Genomic DNA, 20,024 nt, shown 5'->3' with positions numbered 1-20,024 from the left:
AGGTGCTTTGATTGCTCTCCCTTAGCAAGTACTTCCAGACACAGAGTGACTTCAGACTAAGATTGTATCTGTCAGACTGTGAAACTTTGAACATTTAATTTCCATTAATTGATTTCCTCAGTGTTAACAAATATGATATCAGATTCTCAAATAAGAACCTAAATAGGGTAATTTTTATCTACATAAATGCAAATAAAATAATAATTCAAAGCCCAGATGATCAGAATTTTACTCTATAATATGTAATTATTCACAGCCACTTGTATAACTAAGCAGTTTCTAAACAGGACAAAGAATGGGATGTCACATTTGGTCCTTTTTTTGTTGTTGTTGTTGAATAAGAGGGGAAACCAGCATTGCCTTCTGAATATTAAAGTAGCTTATTTTCATGAAAAGAAATTTGTTTAAAAGCTTGATGGTAAATACATGAACCAAAGATATTTGTTGCACTTTATAGTCAAATAATGGTTTACTGAAATTCCCATGTAGCACATTTGCATTCTGAACAGTCAGTTCATCCCTGAAAGAATCTAGAGCATCCAGGAATGAGAATTCTCTTGTTTCTGCAACCTGTTATCATTGAGTTCTAAGGAATGCCTTTTTGGGGGTCTTTCTTCCCTCCAGTTGTGCCATCAAGTCCAACAATGGCCTCCTCCACTAGCCTCCCCTCCAACTGTAGCAGCTCCTCCGGGATTTTCTCCTTCTCACCAGCCAACATGGTCTCAGCGGTGAAACAGAAGAGTGCGTTTGCGCCTGTCGTGAGACCCCAAACCTCCCCCCCTCCCACCTGCACCAGCACCAATGGCAATAGCCTGCAAGGTAGGTGGAAGCACAGGAGGTGGCTGCTCCCAGCTGCCCCAGGGCAGCCAAGGCAATGGGGGATCCCTGGTGGGCTCTGTCCTAAACTTTCCTCCTGCACAGAGTAACTGACTGCACCCCCAGCCCACCCTGGAGCCTGCAGGTGTTTGGCAACCACCCCATCTCTAACCCAGCTAATACTGCTGAATTGAGAGGCTGTGTCTTTTAAAGCACAGACCTACTGTTTTGATAAACACAAGTAATATTTCAGCTTACTAATACCGTCCTTTTTCTTTCTTTCCTCTCTTATTCCCTGTTGTCGTCCTTTATCAGACCAGTCTTTTGTGGACTCTAGCAAGTACTCCACTGCAGGGTCTCTCCAGGGGCTGGCCTTCTCCTGAAGTACGTCACTCAATCTTCCCTTCCTTTTTGTCCTTTGTCATAGTACACTTGTGCAGAAATCCTACTGAGAGCAAATAGAGCGTTACAGAGCTTGGCACAAACCTCCCCTTTCACAAACAGGAGGTGCATTGCAAACTAACAGCAGCATTTTCTACTTTAACTCACACCAGGGCAAACATTAGTTTCCACTGATTAATGTACTCCTGTGCCAATTCATTCCAGAAAAGGCACGGGGCCTTTTGGAAAGCCTATTGAACTGTTGGTATCAAGGGGCTGCTCCTTTTCTGCATCCCTTCCCCTCTCATTACAAGTTCTCCAGCATTAGTATCTAAATCCATTGAAGGGTTGGTGCAGGCGAGGCAGTGACAGAGAAAATCTTGTCAAACTGAGGGTGCTGCAAAGCCCAGCACTGCCCATCTCATTGTTTGGCTGAGTCTGTTTTACACCATGCCCAAACCTCCCCGTGTGGTTCCCTCACTGCACATCACCGTGCTGAGAGAGGCATTTTCATGCTTGCTTAGATCCAGGGGCTTCCTTAAGCAGATGCAGCCAGCTGCCTCCAGCTGCCAGAGGTGGGAAATATTCCATGCTGTGCATTGTGCTTCCTCCAGACCTGAGATTTGTTTCCTTTCCATGAGCCTGTGCAAATTATCCAAAGGGCATCGGGTGAGGAATAAAATCTATCCTTTTTTAAGCCAGGTTCAGAAGGAGGTGTGCAGAGCAGGATGGTTGCACAAACTCCACATGTCACTCAGCCTCTGGAAAGAGGAACACTGGGCTTGAAGACAAAATGCTGATAGTACCATTAGCAGCCAAAAAAAAAAAAAAAAAAATCTATATGCAAGCAGAATGGAAGGAATTAATTCATAAAAGCTTGGATCTATTGTGCCTGAAGGAAAGCACTGTCCTCAGTGCATGTTACACTGGTAAACTGGCAGGAGGAATCCTTCAAGGTTCACCCACACACAGAAAAACTGTGCAGAAATTTTAAATTGACTAGGAACTAATAAGCAGATCTTGGGTACCTTCAGTTAGGACTTTGTTAGAAATACAAACTGTGTCAGGAATAAGACAAAATGAAATTTTCAGGTAAACTACAGCATTTAGGAGATTTGATTTTCATTTAAAAGAATTGGCAGTGCTGGCATGCTTCAAGTTTAAAAAAAAAAACAGCTAATAATATTTCCCTTCTGAAATAAAAAAAAAACAAACTGAAAATAATTTTAAAAATAGCAAGCTTTTCAACAGGTTAGCATTGTTTTCATCTCTTCACCTTGTCCCATCTTGTTGTGGATGGAGATAAAAAACAAGTAACAGGAGAAATCTTTTTCAGGCACTGTTTCTCCTTTCACAAGACACAGAATTCTCAGATTCTGTGTACTCAGTTATGAAAAGCAACTATGGAATGAGCCGAGAGCACTGGACACACCTGGAGCTGTCTGATTGCCTCCTCATTATGTCACCTCCACATCTGCAGTGCCCAGGAACCACACAGATCTGAGCATTTCCCCTAATTTTTGTTTAGCAATTCAGTTTTCATAATAGGAATGAGACTCCAAGAGATGGTTCATTTCTAGGTCATCGCTGAACTTCTTGGTGAGTTAAAGGCACACAGCCTTTGGTCCTGTGCCTCCTGACACCACCTGAGGCTTGTAATAATCACTCAGAGATGCACTGCCTGTTGTGCCTTAATGCTTAAATAAACAACCATGTATAAGGAGGCTGTCTTATCTCTCTTGGGCTTCTGGATACATCAGAAAGCAATCAAGCTTTCCTTATGTAGCTTAGATATCAGCAGAACTCACTAAAACAGCAGCCAGGCTTATCTGTTTTTCTCTTTGCCATGCAATTTTGTAAAACCCCAAATACATTATTTCTGTAATTTGCTGGCAGCAAATACAAATTAGTATATGATAGAAGAAATAAAGGCCATTGGTGGGAGCTTTTCTATTCTCTGCCCTCCCTTTTTGGAGGTGGTGTGATCTCATACCTGCACTGTTTCCCACTGATATCTCTGTTTTCAGGATCAATAACAGGCTACAGCTGGGAGAATTTGCATGACTAGATGTAGCACTTATGGAATAAAAGTGGAGTGATCTAAATGAAGACTTGGAAAGAATGGAAATATCAAAGCTTTTAGGCAGAAAAGATATCATTTGCCTTGTAATTTAATTCAGAATTTCAGAGCTCTTCAAAAACAATGATGCTTTGAAAAAAAAGGAGCTAAGATCTGCCTCTGTGCCATTTGTTTCTAATAGCAGAAGGTACGTGGCTGATCTGTAACCACAGGGAAATGTCTAAATCATAAAGGGAGGAACTGCAATTATCTCACCTTTTTTGGGCTCCTACCCAGGGTAGACAGCTGTCCTGTCCCAAGAGACACAATTCTTGACCAATTATTGATGAAATTGATTTGCTTCTGATGAATCTTTCAGATTGAGTATTAGAATAATATCGTGACATTCTCTGAAGAAAAGATATTTTTTCTAAAAGAAAGCAATACCTTGTCCTAAAGAGTTCTCTATGCTTCTCACCTATCTTCCTGTAGGACTTAAATCAACTTAACTCACCTTTTTATCCCTTTTATCCTCACTTACTCCTTGAAGAACCCTCATGTGGGGAGCCACAATCAGTACAGTGATTCCACACGATAAATTCCAATAACTGAAATGCTGGTGCAATGTGCCACCTCTGAGGGTGGCCTGTTGCAAACATGCTGGATGTGTTTTGCATTCTCTCCTTCTCCCCTCGTTTTATTTCATTTAATCAGTGCAGTTTACTCGAGCTGTTCTCCCCTTGCTGATTAGACTTGTAATTCTTGCACATATGGTGGTGTTTGTGGAGAAAACATTTCCCTCCTCTCCCCCTCCAACCCCAAATCTGTGAGTCTTTTACTTTGGCTCTGTTCTTATCAAATAATTGCAGCTGTAATTAAAGCACAATGAATCAGCACCAGTCACAAGGGTGAGTCCTTCCTTAAGAAATTACATGTCCAGATGTCTGGAATGGCAGGCAGCATTTAAATCATGTGCCTGGAAAGTGCTGCCAACCTGAAGGCGAATCTGTTTTCTACCTTTTGGCAAATAACTGTGCAACTGGCATTTTAGAGACACGTTGTTTTTACAGTTCCCACCATAAACTTCCATGACTACCCCTGTAATGATGTGCCTGCTCACCGTGTGTCACTGGCACACTTGGGATGTCTGATCTGAGACCCCTGTAAATACAGAGAGATGGAGCTGGAGGTCAATTTATGGGCAAAACTGTCCCTGTTGAATTTTCATAAATATCTGTCTGCTAAGAGAGGTGGTGGTTTCATAGAAAATGAGGTAGGAAGCATAATAAAGAAATGCTGATGATTCAACTTAGCCAGCAAAAGAGAAAACATCCTGAATTAACATTCACCTCTGACTCACTGATGGAGTTGGTGGCATCTACTACAGGTGCAAAAGGAAAGATGCTGGCCTGCTAACCCAGGAGTTGAGCATGTATTTCAATTTCAAAATTGGATTTGGGAGTTTAAGTCCTTTTCTGAGCTCCTGGAAATGCATACATAAGTCCCAGGGGTGAGCACTGACCTTTGGGAGGGCTGGCACAGGGGAATGACTCCAGCTGTTTTCTCTAATTTGGTACAAATACCTGCTTTGCTTTTAAAAGTAACAGAAAGAGTGGAAATGGCTGGGTGGAGCCAAAGCTTCTCAGCATTTGGGGATTTTGAAACTAAAAGCAGAAAAATAAATTGGGGTCTGATACTGATATGGAGGGAGGGCACTTTTTCTACAGGAAAATCAGTAATTTCAGCAAAGTCACTTGCAATTTGAATCTTTTTCCAGTCAAAAGGAAACTTTTCATGATTCTTGTGTACATAGTTGTCTCTTATGAGTGATATATATAAATTTAACTCAAAGTATATCGACTACATTGCAAGTAAATGTTTAAAGCTATGAGGATTATAACAGTTGCTTAATAATGCAGAAAAATTAACTTTTCCCCTCTCTCTCTCCCTTCCGTTTCCTTCCAACAGCTATATCTGGCATGATTGTTCCCCCCATGTGAAAGAATTGCCTTGAAGAATTTTATTAATGAAGAGGTTGAATTCTGCTTCTGATACAAGTCCCAGAGTGGAACTTTTTACTCAGGCCTTTTTAAAAATAAAAAAGAAATAAAGAAGGATCTTACAATAACTGCAGATTTTTAAACAAAAGAAAAATCACCATCCTTGCAAATACTGAAATTAACAATCCACAATTGCAAGGTGTTGATTCAAGTTGTCCATCCCAAATACCTGGGAGATATATTTATTGTATGTTGATAAAAAATCCACTTTTTTTTTTTTTTTTTTTTTGGCGGGGGGGTGGGGGCTTGCTTTTATTTCCTTCTGTTTTTTTTGTGGGTTTTTTTAAGGCTTGATTTAACTCAACACCATTTGTCTTTTATAAATCATACAATTACACAAGGGACACTAGAGATGGAACTCCACATTTTTAATTTATGCTTTTTTTTTTTTAAAGCTGTGTAAAGAAGAATAAAGTGGTGTCATTTGCATACAAGCCTGTATGGGACAGAATAGAAGTGCCAGTTAGTTTTTCATAGAAGAATTATGGCCATTTAATTAAGGGTCGGCTCATATATGTTGCTTATCCAGTGGTGACTTGCTGATATGAAGCATTTTTAATCTTCTGATTAAACAGATATCACTCCCAAGAATGCTGATATTTTTGGATTATGAGGGCTGGGGTGAGGGGTGGGATTAGTAACCTCTACCTTTAATATCAGGCTGCAAAATTGTGTAAATAACCCAAGAGGAAAAGCTCATCCCAGAACACCAGGTTGGAGGGGGACCTTCGGGTCCAACTTTTCTTGGCAAAAAAAGCAGGTGGAAGGGAAGGTCGGGGTGGAAATATCAAAAATGTTTCCTCTGGAAGTGTAAACCCAGTGCCTGCAGGTGCAGAGCCAGAGCTGCTGGAGGAGTGAGCAGGACCCCTCTCTTTGGGGTGATATCTCAGACCCCCCAAGGCTCCCCTTCCCCGGGCACAGCCTCCCCTGTGGGTTTGGCACGGGGGGCACAGACTGGGCCATCCCGGGGGTCCCAGCCCCTCTGCCCTGCCCTGCTGGGCAGGATGGGCTCAGCCTCAGGGGGGTCTGACCCTCCCCACCCCAAACCCCTCCTGGCCCAGCTCCCACTGGCCCCGTTCCTGTATCAGCCGACCCTCCCAGTTCTGCCACGCTCCAGCCAGGACAGGGAACTGCTTTTGAGTAGTGAAACTTGACTTTGGGGTGGGGGGTTTCAAATCAAAACCATAGCTTCTGTTTTACGACAAAAAGAAATTTTGCTATCATTATCTGGGAAGTGTTCTTAAAAATTATTAGTCAAAGAGGCAGCAAAGCTCTGAAGATGCATTACCTGATATTTTTTCTTTGCTGTTGTGTTTTGTATGTAGTTATAAATACTGTAGATTTTTTGTGATTTTTTGCCAAAGTTGTTGTTCTATTTATACATTTTAACGTCTTAAGACAGTTTTTCAATATCACAAAAAAGAAAAAAAATTTACTGCATATTTTGCAAAAAGAGCTCACTACCTTTAGCTTGCACATACTTGCAAATTAATTAAAGAAAAAAAAAGCTTTTTGTTTCTGTTTTTTTTTGTTCGTTTGTTTTACGGGGGATTTTGTAAAATATCCATATAAATAATGTATTTATCTTTGGAATTTGTACATTGCTTTTTGTCCCCTACAAGTTTATTTTATTGTGTATGTTTGCTATGTGAAAAGTGCTGATTTGTTTGGTCATTCACCGTTGTATTAGCTGTTTAAATGTGATTTTAATACATTTCATTTATAGGGTTGTTTTTTTTAGTATTGTTTAAAACCATGCTTCCATTTTTTTTTAATTTCCACCCAAAAGCCATTGTCTATTTTTGTATTATTTGTAAGTTAAGAAGTTTTTTCCAATATATGGCAAAAAGTAGCATATTATTCTTGTAGCATTTAGTTATGTAGATTTTAAAAAAAAATGTATCCTTTGCTTTTGAGGCTTAACAAAAACTAATGCTGTTTTACTCTATTAATATGCATGGGATTTCTCCTCTTTGGAGTGACGCATTTTTGTGCATTAAATATGGGGAGAAACTTCATAGAACCCAATGAAAATACTTTCTTTCTTAAGTCTGCTTGTATATTTCTCTGTCTTTCACATAAATATAAACCAGCAGATTGGATGCCTTAACAATGCAAATCATATTCATTTCACTTGTACATTGTACTGTGCACCAGAACTGTCAATCATCACTAACATTCTAAGAAAAAAAAAAAAAGGAATTGAAAAGCACAAAAGAACTGTTTTGTTACCTTAAAACAATATAACTTTTTTCTAGTCGAGCAAGAAATCATTTACAACGATGCTGCAACTGTGCATGCTTCCTGTATGAATTTTGCAATGGTTTTCACTAGAATGTCACAGTGTGATCTTTGGGGGGAAGGGAAAGAAAAACAGGATTTTTTTTTTTTTTTCATGGTGAGAAAATAAAAGAAGAGAGAACTGGAAAAAATGTGAGAGACATCAGTTTATTGCTTCTCTGTATTCCAAGTGATTATTCTAATTCACATAATAAGCAACAGCACGACAATGTAATCAAATTTAAAGCCATATTTTGTCCAGTGACGCCATCAATTACTCTTGTAGAGCTCCACTCAGTCCTAGCAGTTCTGACACCACTTTAGCCACATTTGTAGTCTCTACTCCAGTGTCCAAAGAGCCTTTGGCAATGTGCATAATTCCATTCTTTTGCAGCTATTTATCGTGATCTAATCAATGGGAATTTGTCAAAAATCTCCCCTGCACCACCCTTTGTCTTTTACAAAGTAAAAGATGCAGCTGTTTACAGAATATGGCTTTAAGTGGAAACATTCAGATTTCAGTTTTAACAAGGTGAAGCTTCACAATGACTGGATTGCATAAAGTAATGCCTATTTCCTCACAGTTGTACTAGGATGCAGCTAAAATGAAGTCATCTCTGAAACTACTAACCTTTCACCTTCTTATCTAAATCTTTTTGAATAGACACACACACTGTACAGTTCTATTGTTAGAGAAACTAACTACTGTAGAGATTGTTATAATTTTTTTGCAGAAATTCAAGCTGTAAAAACTTTTCAACTTTCACAATATTTAATTAAAGTTACTTCCTGTCTGTGAATACAGCTCCTAGTTGTGTGTTTATTTTTCTGCCTCTGCTAGTCAGTAGATGAGAAGAGAAAAAAAAAAAAGAATATAGAAGCCAGAGGCTACTGAATTGTCTTCCTGAAATTAAGGCGAGACAGAAATTCATGGAATTACACAGTGACATGTGGTGAATGCTGGTGCACTGAAATGCCTTTCCCTCTGTCTCGAATGGATTTCAAAGGATCCTCACTTGGAATGCTGAATATTCATCCTGTTAATCTTATTATTTCCATTGTTTCAGAGTATTGTTTGCCCATAGGACCAACATATTTTTTTAGGGGATTTCAGGGGCATATTTATCTTTAGGTGCTCAGTTGCAAGAGCTGTCTCTCTCTAAACACAGTGCTCATGGAGCACCAGGCACATCCTACCCTGTGCCAGAGACCCAGGGAGTGGGGAGTTTTTCTCTGGGTATTATTTCAGTCAGTGGCAGCACATCCATGTGTCCAGTGACTGCCCCAGGAGCTGCATCTGCCTGTGCTGAGCTCCTTGACCATGAAGGAGGCTCCTACAGAGGATTTCCATTCTTCTACCCTTCCTAAATGACAAATCCATCAGCTGCTAGATTGGTTCCAGGCACTCTGTTTCACTCTGTACCCCTCTGACAGGAGGATTTTTACCTCTGGCATATGGAGGGCTGACACACGCATTTAATTTCTCTGTCACACAGAGAAAGCACCAGACCTAAAGCAGGAAGGAATAGGAATGCCGGGTGTTTCAGTTTAAATTAAAATTTACTTTAAAAAAATGAAGTTGCTAAAACATAAGCAGCTGGAAGTGGCTTCTTGCAATGCGAAGTGTTGGGTATCTCTTAAATGTGAGCAGACCCACTCCAGTAGTTTGAGAAAGGAGAGATGTTGGCAAAGTCAGACCCCAAATGTGTTTATTCTGTCAGCACAAGAGATCTGTTTTTTCTGTCTGAGATAACTCTCCTGGTTCTCTTTCAAATGGTGTGAATATTGGCAGCTCTCACTGAAGCTGAGGGTTCTGTGAGTGCTCAGCTGACTACAAAGATGTTGGGTCAGTATCTGAAAAGCAAGCAGGCTGAGGGATTAAATTCAGGATGTAGTATAACCTGTAATATGTACAGCAGAACAAGAGTTCTGCTTCAGCCTTTTGGATCCAGAGACAATGGATTTATTTGGTATTTAAATTGAGTCATATTTCACAAGAAAGGTGGGCTAGGATGGCAGGAGGCTGCTGAGCTCGAGGCTGGGCAGCCCCAGTGGTGTCTGAGAGTCCAAACTGAGCTCAGCTGGGGGACAGTGCTGTGATAGAGGTTCTGGTGCCAGAATAAAACCCTCTGAAACCCAAAGCATGAGGACCAGGTGCAGGGTGCACATCCAGCTGTGGCTGAGTGAGACACATGGCCCATGGTGGGTCCTGTGCCCAAAGGGAGGGACCTGTCATCTGTCACAACACAGGGAGATGTGACATCAGGTGTATAATGATGTGCCTCACTGCTACCCCCTGACCTAGTAACTTCTTTCATTTTTTTATCCACCCTAGAAGTCATTTTCACTGAATGGTCTGCTCTGGCAGTGGTGCTGACTGTAATTTTGTGTGGGCATGTCTCTAATTTTTATTAAAGAAACACTGGCAAGACAAGATGCCTTCACTGTCAGCTTCCTGGCTGTGTCTGTGTGTCTGCTTATTCCCTTTAGAGTCTCTCTAGGCTCTTGCCACAGTAGTGTTGTGTAATCATTTATGTAACACTGCTTAGCACCACAGCCCCTGTATCTTCTGTCATTGCATGAGGCAGCTGAAGACTCATTTGATGTTATTCCCTTGATTTCCTGAGCTCCTTCCTGTTTACTGCCCCTCGCTCCCCAGTCCTCTCGCAAATATTCCCGTGGTGCTGCTGTGCTGCAGGTGGGTCACAGCCTCCCACAGAGTCCCTGGCCCCCAACTCTTGCTCCAGACTCATTCATTTCCACAGGACGGAAGTTTTTGGAAGTGCTTCAGCAAAAACCACATTCCCCATCCACAGCAACATTACAGAAGCTTCACTTGCTACTCACTTCTTCTCCCTTCACAAACACAATTATCGCTGTACTAATAAAAATGGGCAGATCCTAACAGTGAACATTTCAAGTCACTAAATACAATGAAGGCACATCCCAGAGGTGCTGAGCACCTGACACTGAGTTCCTTGAGACTTGGCCAGCTGCTTAGTGCCTCCTTGTCCACTCACCAGTTGTACTCACTCCTTCCTGTCAACTCCTGCCTGTCCCAGCACCATTGTCTCCATGAAACAAAGACTGATTTGGGCCCCATTGGACATCTCTGTTTCTTGTACTTCCCAGCAGGTGCTGGCTCTGGCACTCCTTTTCCCCAGCATCTAATGCTGATATTTCAGTAGCAGAGTTCAGGTCGATAGTTCAGATAAATAAGTAATAGCTCCAACTCCACAGCCCTCTTCTCTCTTCCTCCCCTTGGTGCCCTTGAGGACAGAGCTAGACCAGAACTTATGGCACTGCTCCAATGTGATTGGCAGGCCATGAGAAACAACACACATCCTAGAAAACTTTAATAAAGTAATTCCAGGACCTGAATGCCAGTGACTACCCAGGTCACAGCCTAACAGCAGGGACTGCAGCTCTAGGTGGCTTTTTTTAATGTGGGCCTACCACAGGAATAGCAAACACAGTGGTCTAACACAAATTTTCCCCCTTATTTTCAATGAAAAACCCAAAATTCCTCATTAATGTGTATGTACACATAAAGAACTCAATGAAAAAAAAATATTTAGATGATCATTTAATGCTTTCCTGAAACATATCATAAACTCTGTTCTATATAGGCCAGTCAAACTTAACTCTGCTTTGTATAAGGGAATGAAATGCTTCCCTTTTTTTTTCATTAAATAATATGAATCCCTCATTTTCCCACATTCATTCATGCCAAAATGTATCCTGTACTGTAAGCCTTTACAAAAGTTTTAGCAGGTTTACAAGAGAGTCTCACCGTGCCGAGGTGATTCACTGCAGCCTGGCAGCTCTCGGCCAATGCATGAAAAAGGGAAGGGCCGATGATGTTGGAGGTCTGTTCAGCTCCCAGGGGCTCAGTTATCTGGTTGAGAATAACTCAGGATAAATTCAGCACTGAGGATGCCTCTTTGGCTCCCGGCAGGGGGGCAGCAGCTCAGGGCAGACCTTAGCACAGGAGGCACAAAAATGCAGCCGTGTTTGTGCCCCTGCCTGTGCCCAGGTGGGGAACTGAGAGCCACGGGAAGCAAGGCCTGAGGTGACCTTGGTCATGAAAATTGACTTTTCTGCAGAGTCTAGAGAAAAAACAGAGCACAAAAAAAATCCATTTCCACTCCATGCCAGACCCACAGTGTGCCCCCCAGCTTCGCAGGGTCCTGCCCATGTCTCCCTGCCCAGAGCCCTGCCAGGGGGGGCTCTGCCTTCTGCCCCTTTCCACGGAGCTTTGCTCACGCTGCTCACCCAGCCTGCCCCAGGCACTGCCTCGCTCCCCCACCTCACCACCACCATTAACTTTGCCTTCAACCTCTGCTGCATCATTGCCTTCTCCTGAGGGTTCCCTATTTATATAGAGGGGAAAATGCTGTTGCTGGGACTGGAAATATTTTGTTACCTTTTTCTGCTTAAGTGCGAGGCATTTTTATCTGTGATCTCTGGAGACTTATGCTACAGTGGGACTGATTTTATCCACTTACTCAATGCACTTTAGTTCAATAATGATTACAGAACTTCTACATAATATATTAGGTATAGCTGATTTCCCAGGGTTTGTAGCCCTCCATCTCCCCAAGCATTTAAAAAGGAATCTCTCTGTGATAGGGATGTTATGAATGATACACTCCTCGACAGTCATAATGTAAAAGTAAGAGCAGCAGTGGGCCAGGAAGGCAGAGACAGGCACTGGGCTGGAAAATGCCAAAGCCTGTGGATAATGCAAGCCAAGAGCAATGACTTGCTTTGTTCATTTTATCACTGCTCCTTGGTGCATCAGCAGCACTTGCAATCTAGTTCAGGCAACCCAAAACTCTCTCTCCATTGCCTTAACGCTGTCTGAGACTTTTGGCAATTCACTGGCTCCACTGCAGGGCAGGGCTGGCCTGGTCTCTCCTTCTCACTCACCCTCTTTTTGTTTTTAACTACAATTGAGCTTTTCAGCTTGCCCAGCTATGGGTTTAGCAGCCATGAGTGGCCCTGTCTCTGCCAGCACTGCCAGCCCTAAGGGATTGCAGAAAGCCTGTACATTTGTTTTCTTCAGCAGAAGTGTTTGTGGTCACAGCCCCCTGCACACCTGAGGTTACACCGCCTGCCCAGACCTGGTTCTCAGCTTTCTTCAGCCTGAGAGGCTTTCTAGGCATATTTCCCCACCACAGAGATTGGAATACTTCTCCATTCTCTGCTATCCCAGATGTTAAAAATTCTCTGCCTGTGTGTTCTCCACCTGCCCTCCCTGGCCTGGCTGCTCAGCACCCTGATGGCAGAGGGCATCCAGCTCCTCTCCATAAAGCCCAATCCTGGCTCATTCAAATCCCATTCATTTTTTACCACCTTGAGCCCTTGCTCACCTTACTGTCATCATCCTCCCCAGTCGGTGGTGATGGTGTTCTTTTTTTTTTAAACAAAAGAACATCCCCCTGTTTTAATACATTTTCTGCTAATACCTTCATTTCAGTAACACCTTTGGGCAGCGAGTTCCACAGGTTCATTGCTGGAGTTTCTATTTGTGCTGTGGGGCTGCAGCAGACCTTGGGGATGGGGACAGGGGGGCTGGGAATGCTCCTGCCCCTGGCCCAGAGGGGCAGCTCAGGGCAGCTCCCATCACCCCCTCAGCCCCTGACTGATGGCAGGAAGCAGCAACAGGAAAGTTGCTACCAGCTAACAGCTGTCTCAACAGTTTTAATCACAGGGCGAGCTGCGAGATAAATAAATAAATAAAGCCCATGAAGTGACAAAACAAATGGCCTGGTATTGGAGACAGATTTGAAGCTGCTGGCTGCCTTCGCAGGAGAGCAGCCTGTGAACTCTCACCCTCCCTCCCCCAAATAATTAATTTATCACTTAGCAGCACTGTGGCTCTGCAGAAGGTGCTTGGAGATGGCGTTTGAAGGTGAACTCCAGCCCTCTGGAGGGGTCCCTGGGGCTGGGCAAAGAGGGAGCTGAGTTCTGGAGCCTACAGGTGATGGCAGGGGGATTTATATCAACCTGCTCAAGCTACCATGAGCCAGCACGAGCTATTTTGTTCTGCCATCACAAATCACTGTTATGCCCTTTCTGCCTTAAACACTATGGATCAGCTATAACAACACTTGATATTTATTTTATTTCAACTATCACTCTGATTTGTCAGGTGTATTTTTTATGCACAGCAGGTGTACCCTAATGGGGTTAGGGAATAAACAGCAAATTGATGGGCTTACACACCCATTAGCTAATGGGTTACTAAGCAAAAGGGACTCTGTTTAACCCCACTGCACTTAGCCCACTGCTAGGAGGAATGTTAAAGACTATAAGCTAACACTCAAATGTCTCTCTGTGGACCCTGGGGAAGAGAGCTCAAACTTTAATGCATCGCTTTTGATAGGCAGGTGAATGAATGTGGCTATCATTATGCAATCACACAGCTGTGGAACTATTTATCAGCCACACATCATGCCCCGTGAACCCTGCATGCTCCTGCCCCACTGCACTGCCAGCCTGTCCCTGTGGTGCACAGAGAGGGTTAAGCAGGATGAATCCCCCCAGACAGGTGCTTCCCACATCCCACAGCACACACAGAAAACACAGAGCTGCCACTGGGACCCCAGCACTACACACCTTGTTCTGAGCCTTTTCTGTGCAAAGGCCTTGTGTCAACACCAGCTTTAATCAGTTATTTCAAGATAGATGTGCCTCGTTAGCATCAGAACAATGCAATTACTTCCCCTCCTCCCCTCTCTCCAAATCCCGGGGTTTTATTGGCCTATTAATGGTTTGATTTGTTGTTGGTAGAAACAAGAAGGATTCCAACTCATTGATCATATTATCCTACAGATATCCAGCAGAATAAATAAATGGGATAATAAAACTCAAACCACCCGCTCAAAGGTTACATTTTCTCAATCCTTTAGTGTTCTGCATCATAGTTTATGCTCCCTTTCAACCACAAATACACCGTTCAGTGCAGTACATGGCAGTCAAAAAAGGCCTGCAATGTTAAAGGTTATATTTGCAATCTTTTGCCATCTTTCTCACGTGGAAGCAAGTCACGCTGATCCCGCTATCCACAAATGCAATAAGGAACAACCCTCTGACACAGGTGGTATAATCAAAAGCCAATTCAAAAGGAGCCTTCTGTAAATATCAACTGGATCCAGGCATATGCATGCTTGGCTTGAAGCACCAGGAGAGTCCTGCTGACTTCAGTGGGGTGGCTCCTGCGTTTGAAGAGAAATAGGTGTGTGCATGCCAGAGAGGTGAAGGTCGAGGAATAAAAAGCCAGGAGAGAATGTAGTTTTGTGCTGCTTTTCTCTAAGAAGAGACACAAAACCTCACAGCCAGGGGGAAGCTCAGGTCCTTTCACACTCCTTTGTGGCTGCCTGTTCCTGGGGTGCTTTCAGGTGTCCCTTGCATTTAGCTCTGGAGCCTGTTGGGGTTGTGGGGCTGCCCAGACAGTGCCTGGGGGATGTGGGGTGCCTGTGGCAGCAGAGGGGATGTGGCCCTGTTGATGCCACTGGGCTCTCTGGGCTTTGCCTTGTTGCCAGTTCCTTCCTGGACAAGGAAAGTGCTTCAGGCACCTGGAAGAGCAACAGCTGGACTCTTCAACTTGGTTAAAAATGCTGCTGTGGGAACTGCCACAGGTACAGAGGCAAGGACAGGAGATGCTGGCATTCCAATGTGACCAAAATGACAACTCAGGTCCCTCCTTATTCTAGGGAGTAGTGGTCAAGCAGAAATCTGCTGATGCCCACTGGAAGCTGAACTGCTCTGTTGCCAACTCCAGATGAGGCTCCACAAGTGTGGATTCGTTCAGGTGAGGCATGGATACAACATTAGGTTGTAGACTCTGCGTTGGAGACAATTTAATTTATGTTGGAACTCATCAGCATTAGTCTAAAAGGCTGCAGCAGCCTAGCAACAAGCTTGTTAATTACTAAGCAATTATTTTACTCAACTTTTAGACCAAGGGGATACCCAAAATATCCGCATCTGTTTCATTTTGAGTTCTTATTGTTCCTTCCATGCTGTAGCTGAGGTTATTTTGCAGCAGCTGTCAGTCATAGCAGTAACAACTTCCACAGCAGCAGCAGCAGCTTCCATTTGGCAAGCTCAGTGCACAGAAAGGGCTGTGATGGAGTGGAAAGGGTTTCTTTCTTAATATCCTCTTCCCCTAGGATAGACTACTTTGCCCTCTCCAGCAGAACATGCTTGGATCACACTGCAGAGTTTCTGACTGCTGCTTTTAAACAGGTATATCTGTTTGTTTCTATCAACACATTTCAGCTCCTCTGGCATGCTGTCTCTGCAGCTCTAATAGAGACACTTCACATGTAATAGGGTCACACGGTGATCCTCACGTTCACTTCCATTCTATCACCATGTTAAATTGAAACAATGTGTGTGCATCAGATTTCTGCAGTGCAGGGAAGCTGCAGCATCCACAAGTTTTGTGGTGTGATGAAACTAATGATTTGGATTTTATTTTCTTGGTACCACATTCAGCTGGTAAACTCTTGAAAATGCACCTTACCTCATTTTCTCTCTGTCTTTTTACCTCTCAAGAGCTTTCACCAACAGATCTACTTTCATGCTGTAAAAAAAAAAAGTAATTCTATCAGTAATTTATGGAAATTAGAAAACTGATTAGCATAAAGCTTCTACTTGTGATAGTGGGGTTACAAAAGTGGGTTGATAGGTAAAAATGATCTCCTTAGTGATAATTAACTTTGATCTCTTAAATAACTGTTAACTTTCATAAAGAAGGAGAGTACAAATGACATTTGCATCATGGCAACTGTAAAAAGGCAGAACATAACTTTCATTGGAGATTACATGATAAGCTCTGTTCTCACAGAAAATATACTCATTTCAAAGCAAAATGACATGAATTGTCAAGGACTGTTGAGTTTGTTCTTATATCCTGTGCTAGCCTGAGTGCACTGAGATGAGACATTGCATATGCTTGTGTGAACAGCTCTGTACAGCCATGTAAATGATATGTATTTATCTACAAGGAAATGACAATGCACGCTCTGCTTAGCACTTCTGTGGGACCATTCATCCAAGGACTCCCAAGTCCTTTATAAACATTAATTCATTCTGACTACTATGTGGCTGTGAGGAAAGTAAATATTAGTCTTATTGCAGTATTATTGGGAAATGGAGAGACACAGCAGCTGAGAGACTCACTCAAGGTCAGTAGAGTGTAGCTGCAGTGCTGAGCCCCTGGCTGTGTGTGCAGGGGTGGCCTCCAGGCACAGCACTGGGCAGCAGAGCTTCACTCCCTGAGCTCTGCTCCAGGGATGTTTTGAAAATTCTCACACCAATATTTGTTTCTGAACAATTTCAGTGCCTATTTGGGGCAGGACAGTCTTGCCACCTTTGTTTTAAAAGTGAGAAACTGAGGCAAAGTAGGGAGAAAAAAAATCAGAAGTGCTGACTAGACATAAACATCCAGTCTGAGAAATCAAGGGCCCACCAGTTTTAACCAGCAGACTCCCCCAGTCTGCAGTTCCAAGCTTAAGCCAAAAGACAAGCAGTTTTATTGAGTTTAATGGACTTTATTAGAAACCAACACTTCAAAATTGAGGCATAAAATCCCATTTGAATTTAACATGCAAGCAAAGGAGAATTTTTGAAGCCCAGTGTACCAGACAGTAGCTGTGAGTATCAACGGGTCCTCTCAAAATGGAGCTCATCAAGACTTAAACATTGCTGTGGTTAAGATAAATTAAGTGTAAACCAGAAATTACATATGAAATAAAGGGTGTATCAAGAAATGCAAAATTAGAATAACATCTTGAGATATAAATCCTTAGACCTGTGCAGCCTCTGAATTTTTCTATTCATGGAAATCATCTTAGAACGTTTCTTGCACACTTAAAGCTCCTGGCACACTGACTTGTTGCAAAGAAACCACTGAAACATCTCAATATTTTTCTTTACTGGCTCCTCCAGACACCGAGTATGCCGGCCACTCTCTGAATCATTTTATCCTGTCATCTCTCTGCCTTTGATATGCATGAAGTTAAAGGGAAATGGCAGTTTCCTAACTTCTATTTCCACCCAATGTCATGGGAGAAAGGAAGGAAAAAAAATCACTTTTTTTAATGCAGCTTTTAAAATAGAAAAGAAAAAAAAAATTTACAGCACTTAATAGGCCTCCCTTGCAATTTAAAAACTGATTTTCAAAAGCTCATATATTCAAATCTCCAAAGTCTATTTGAAGGCACATCTGAAGGTGCACCCTGCAACCTGTGTGTAGCAAACTCTTTTGAATCTTGTCCTTGAAACAAAAATTAGTGCCCCATGGGAGCTCAGCAGTGTAGACAACCACTAACTGCAGAATGACTGAAAGCAGAGCTGAGAGTCCTTGCAGCTGGGAGGGAGAAGGGGATGAGAGAGCGAGGGAAGATGAGAAACCCTTCAGGAGCCATTTGGGAGACACTCACTGGGAAGAAGAAAGAAAGACATGCACTAAAAACAACAGAAACACAGGTGGAAATGGCCTACTGGGAAATCAGGCTGTCAACAAACAAAAGCCGAAGGCCAGAAAGCAGTTTCAGTAGCAGCCCCTGCTAACAGGGCTTCAGTGTTCAGTAAATAAATTAGCAGCAGGTTTGACTGTTTGGAAATTAGTAGTGACATGATGAAAGCAGCAAATGACTTGCTTTTATCTGGAGTGGGAGCACTAAACTTCCAAAGAAATCCTTACCTGTATCAGGAGAAGCAGAGATGCTTATATCAGCTTAGACTTGAAGAACAATTACATCAGAAAAGTTTCATTTCATTTACCAAAGGCTCAGAACTTCATTTGTAACTGAGGAAACCTGTGTCCCTTTTGGCTGCTTCTGACAGCATCTCTCCTTTGAATAGTTTATAATTTTGGAGGTGAAAATAATATAGGTTGGGTAGACAGACAGAGGAGCGTCTAAAAAAAAAAAAAAAAGATGTAGAGTTGGGACATTAGACAACTCTTCAATTATTGCAAACTGGGAAAACTCCTTTGGGAGAAACTCCTGTGATTTACTTCTGTGAGAATCTGATTCTGTTTAATTAAATGGGAACTAAATGAGGGGCTGAATAGTAAACACTTCAGCACGTGCTTAAACATTCAGCAAGTGCCAAAGTCCTATTGATTCCATTGAGATACAATTTGCTTAAGCACTCCTCCCCTGTAAGAGCTCTGACTGTACCAGGCCTCAGTTACTGGAGCTGAATGCTTATCATGTCAGAGGAGTTAAGAAGGGGCTCTGTGCCCACATCCTCATCGCTTAGGAAGACAATTGGATAAGGAGTATTTGCTCCAAAGTGAGCAAATATTTACGTAAGCTGTGCTGAGTGTGCTCGATAAGGACAGGTCCACGGGGGAGCTGGCACTGGCAGAGCACAGCAGGGATGTCCTGGGTAGTTCTTTGATCTGGTGGGTCCATTCTACTGTCCCAATGTGTGTGGATCCACTGAAATTTGAAATGGGGACTCAGTCCTCATCAAGATGCTGCCTTTGAGAAAGGGAAACAGGCACTGCTGTATCTGCTGCCCACCAGTGTGGGAGCTGGAACTGGTGTGTGATAATGCCATGAAATGCACAAAAAGAATCACAGGACATGAAAATGGGCATGTTACCCAGAGAGCTTGTGTAGCCACACCTCTCAGGTGCTCAGGACTTTACTGAACACAACCCTGACCAATCTGATCCAACAGAACCTGTTCCGAGCCAGAGCTTGGAACAGGTGACATCCATCCTAAATTATTCCATGATTCTATAGAAACAAAACCTGACAGAAATGGTCAAGATTATGTGGAAGCATGTAATAGCTGGTACAGGCCTGTGAAAGGAAGCTCAGGCCCAATTATACTGAGAAATTAATTAAGGCAGACATAACATAGTTGGATTTTTAGTAAATTGTTAGTTTTGTTCTACCCATGAGCTCAATAGGAAAGCTGGAGTTGCATAGCCTGCATAATAACACAATAAGGTAGACAAAAATCTATCCAACAGCTAGGAGCCAATGACTTATCATCAATGGCTTTGTGTCAAAAGAGAGGGAAGTATCAATTGGTCTCCCATGGGGATTGATACCGGAGCCAGTATTAATCAATATACTCATTAACAGCCCAGAGAAGAATGTAAATTCAACAGCCACTGGATCTGGAGAAGATTCAAAGGAATTGTGGGGATGTGGCAAAGGAGGTAATGGCATATAAGAAACAGGCTTGTACTCAAACCATGTGTAGATTTCATCGGATGAACGAGCAATATTTAATATTTGTTTATTCAGGGAAGAATTTTACAGAATATCAATATAAAATTCAGCGGAGATAGTGCCTAAACCCATCCTTTCTCAAGGGCCCAGGTTAATCAACTACTTATTTCTCACACCATTGCAAAAGGATGAGGAAAGGTATGAGTTTGGATCCAT

General features: G+C 42.6%; 1 protein-coding gene and 1 long non-coding RNA gene across 13 annotated transcripts in view; one reads left to right on the top strand and one right to left on the bottom strand.

Moving 5' to 3' along the window:
- Positions 1–8,400, top strand: part of EBF1 (EBF transcription factor 1) — a 268,796-nt gene extending 260,396 nt beyond the window's left edge. For 7 of the 12 annotated variants that reach the window (XM_021530728.4, XM_021530727.4, XM_021530726.4 and 4 more), the window contains one exon: positions 625–5,218. In XM_021530728.4, the coding sequence (XP_021386403.1) occupies positions 625–926 (302 nt within the window). In that variant the 3' untranslated portion in view covers positions 927–5,218. The other 5 variants (XM_021530736.3, XM_021530735.3, XM_021530734.3 and 2 more) reach the window with 2 other exon arrangements.
- On the bottom strand, positions 5,664–19,320 carry LOC146766193 (uncharacterized). Its single transcript, XR_014958335.1, has 2 exons — positions 18,317–19,320; positions 5,664–16,192 (listed from the first exon to the last, which is right to left on the bottom strand). It is a non-coding gene; the product is annotated as an uncharacterized LOC146766193 (long non-coding RNA).
- Positions 19,321–20,024: the final 704 nt, after the last annotated feature.

The sequence above is a fragment of the Lonchura striata genome, chromosome 13 (assembly GCF_050655825.1).
Source record: "Lonchura striata isolate lonStrDom1 chromosome 13, ASM5065582v1, whole genome shotgun sequence".
Taxonomy (NCBI): Eukaryota; Metazoa; Chordata; class Aves; order Passeriformes; family Estrildidae; genus Lonchura; species Lonchura striata.
The sequence above is the reverse complement of the archived record's forward strand: the minus strand, read 5'-3'. Positions and strand labels throughout refer to the sequence as shown.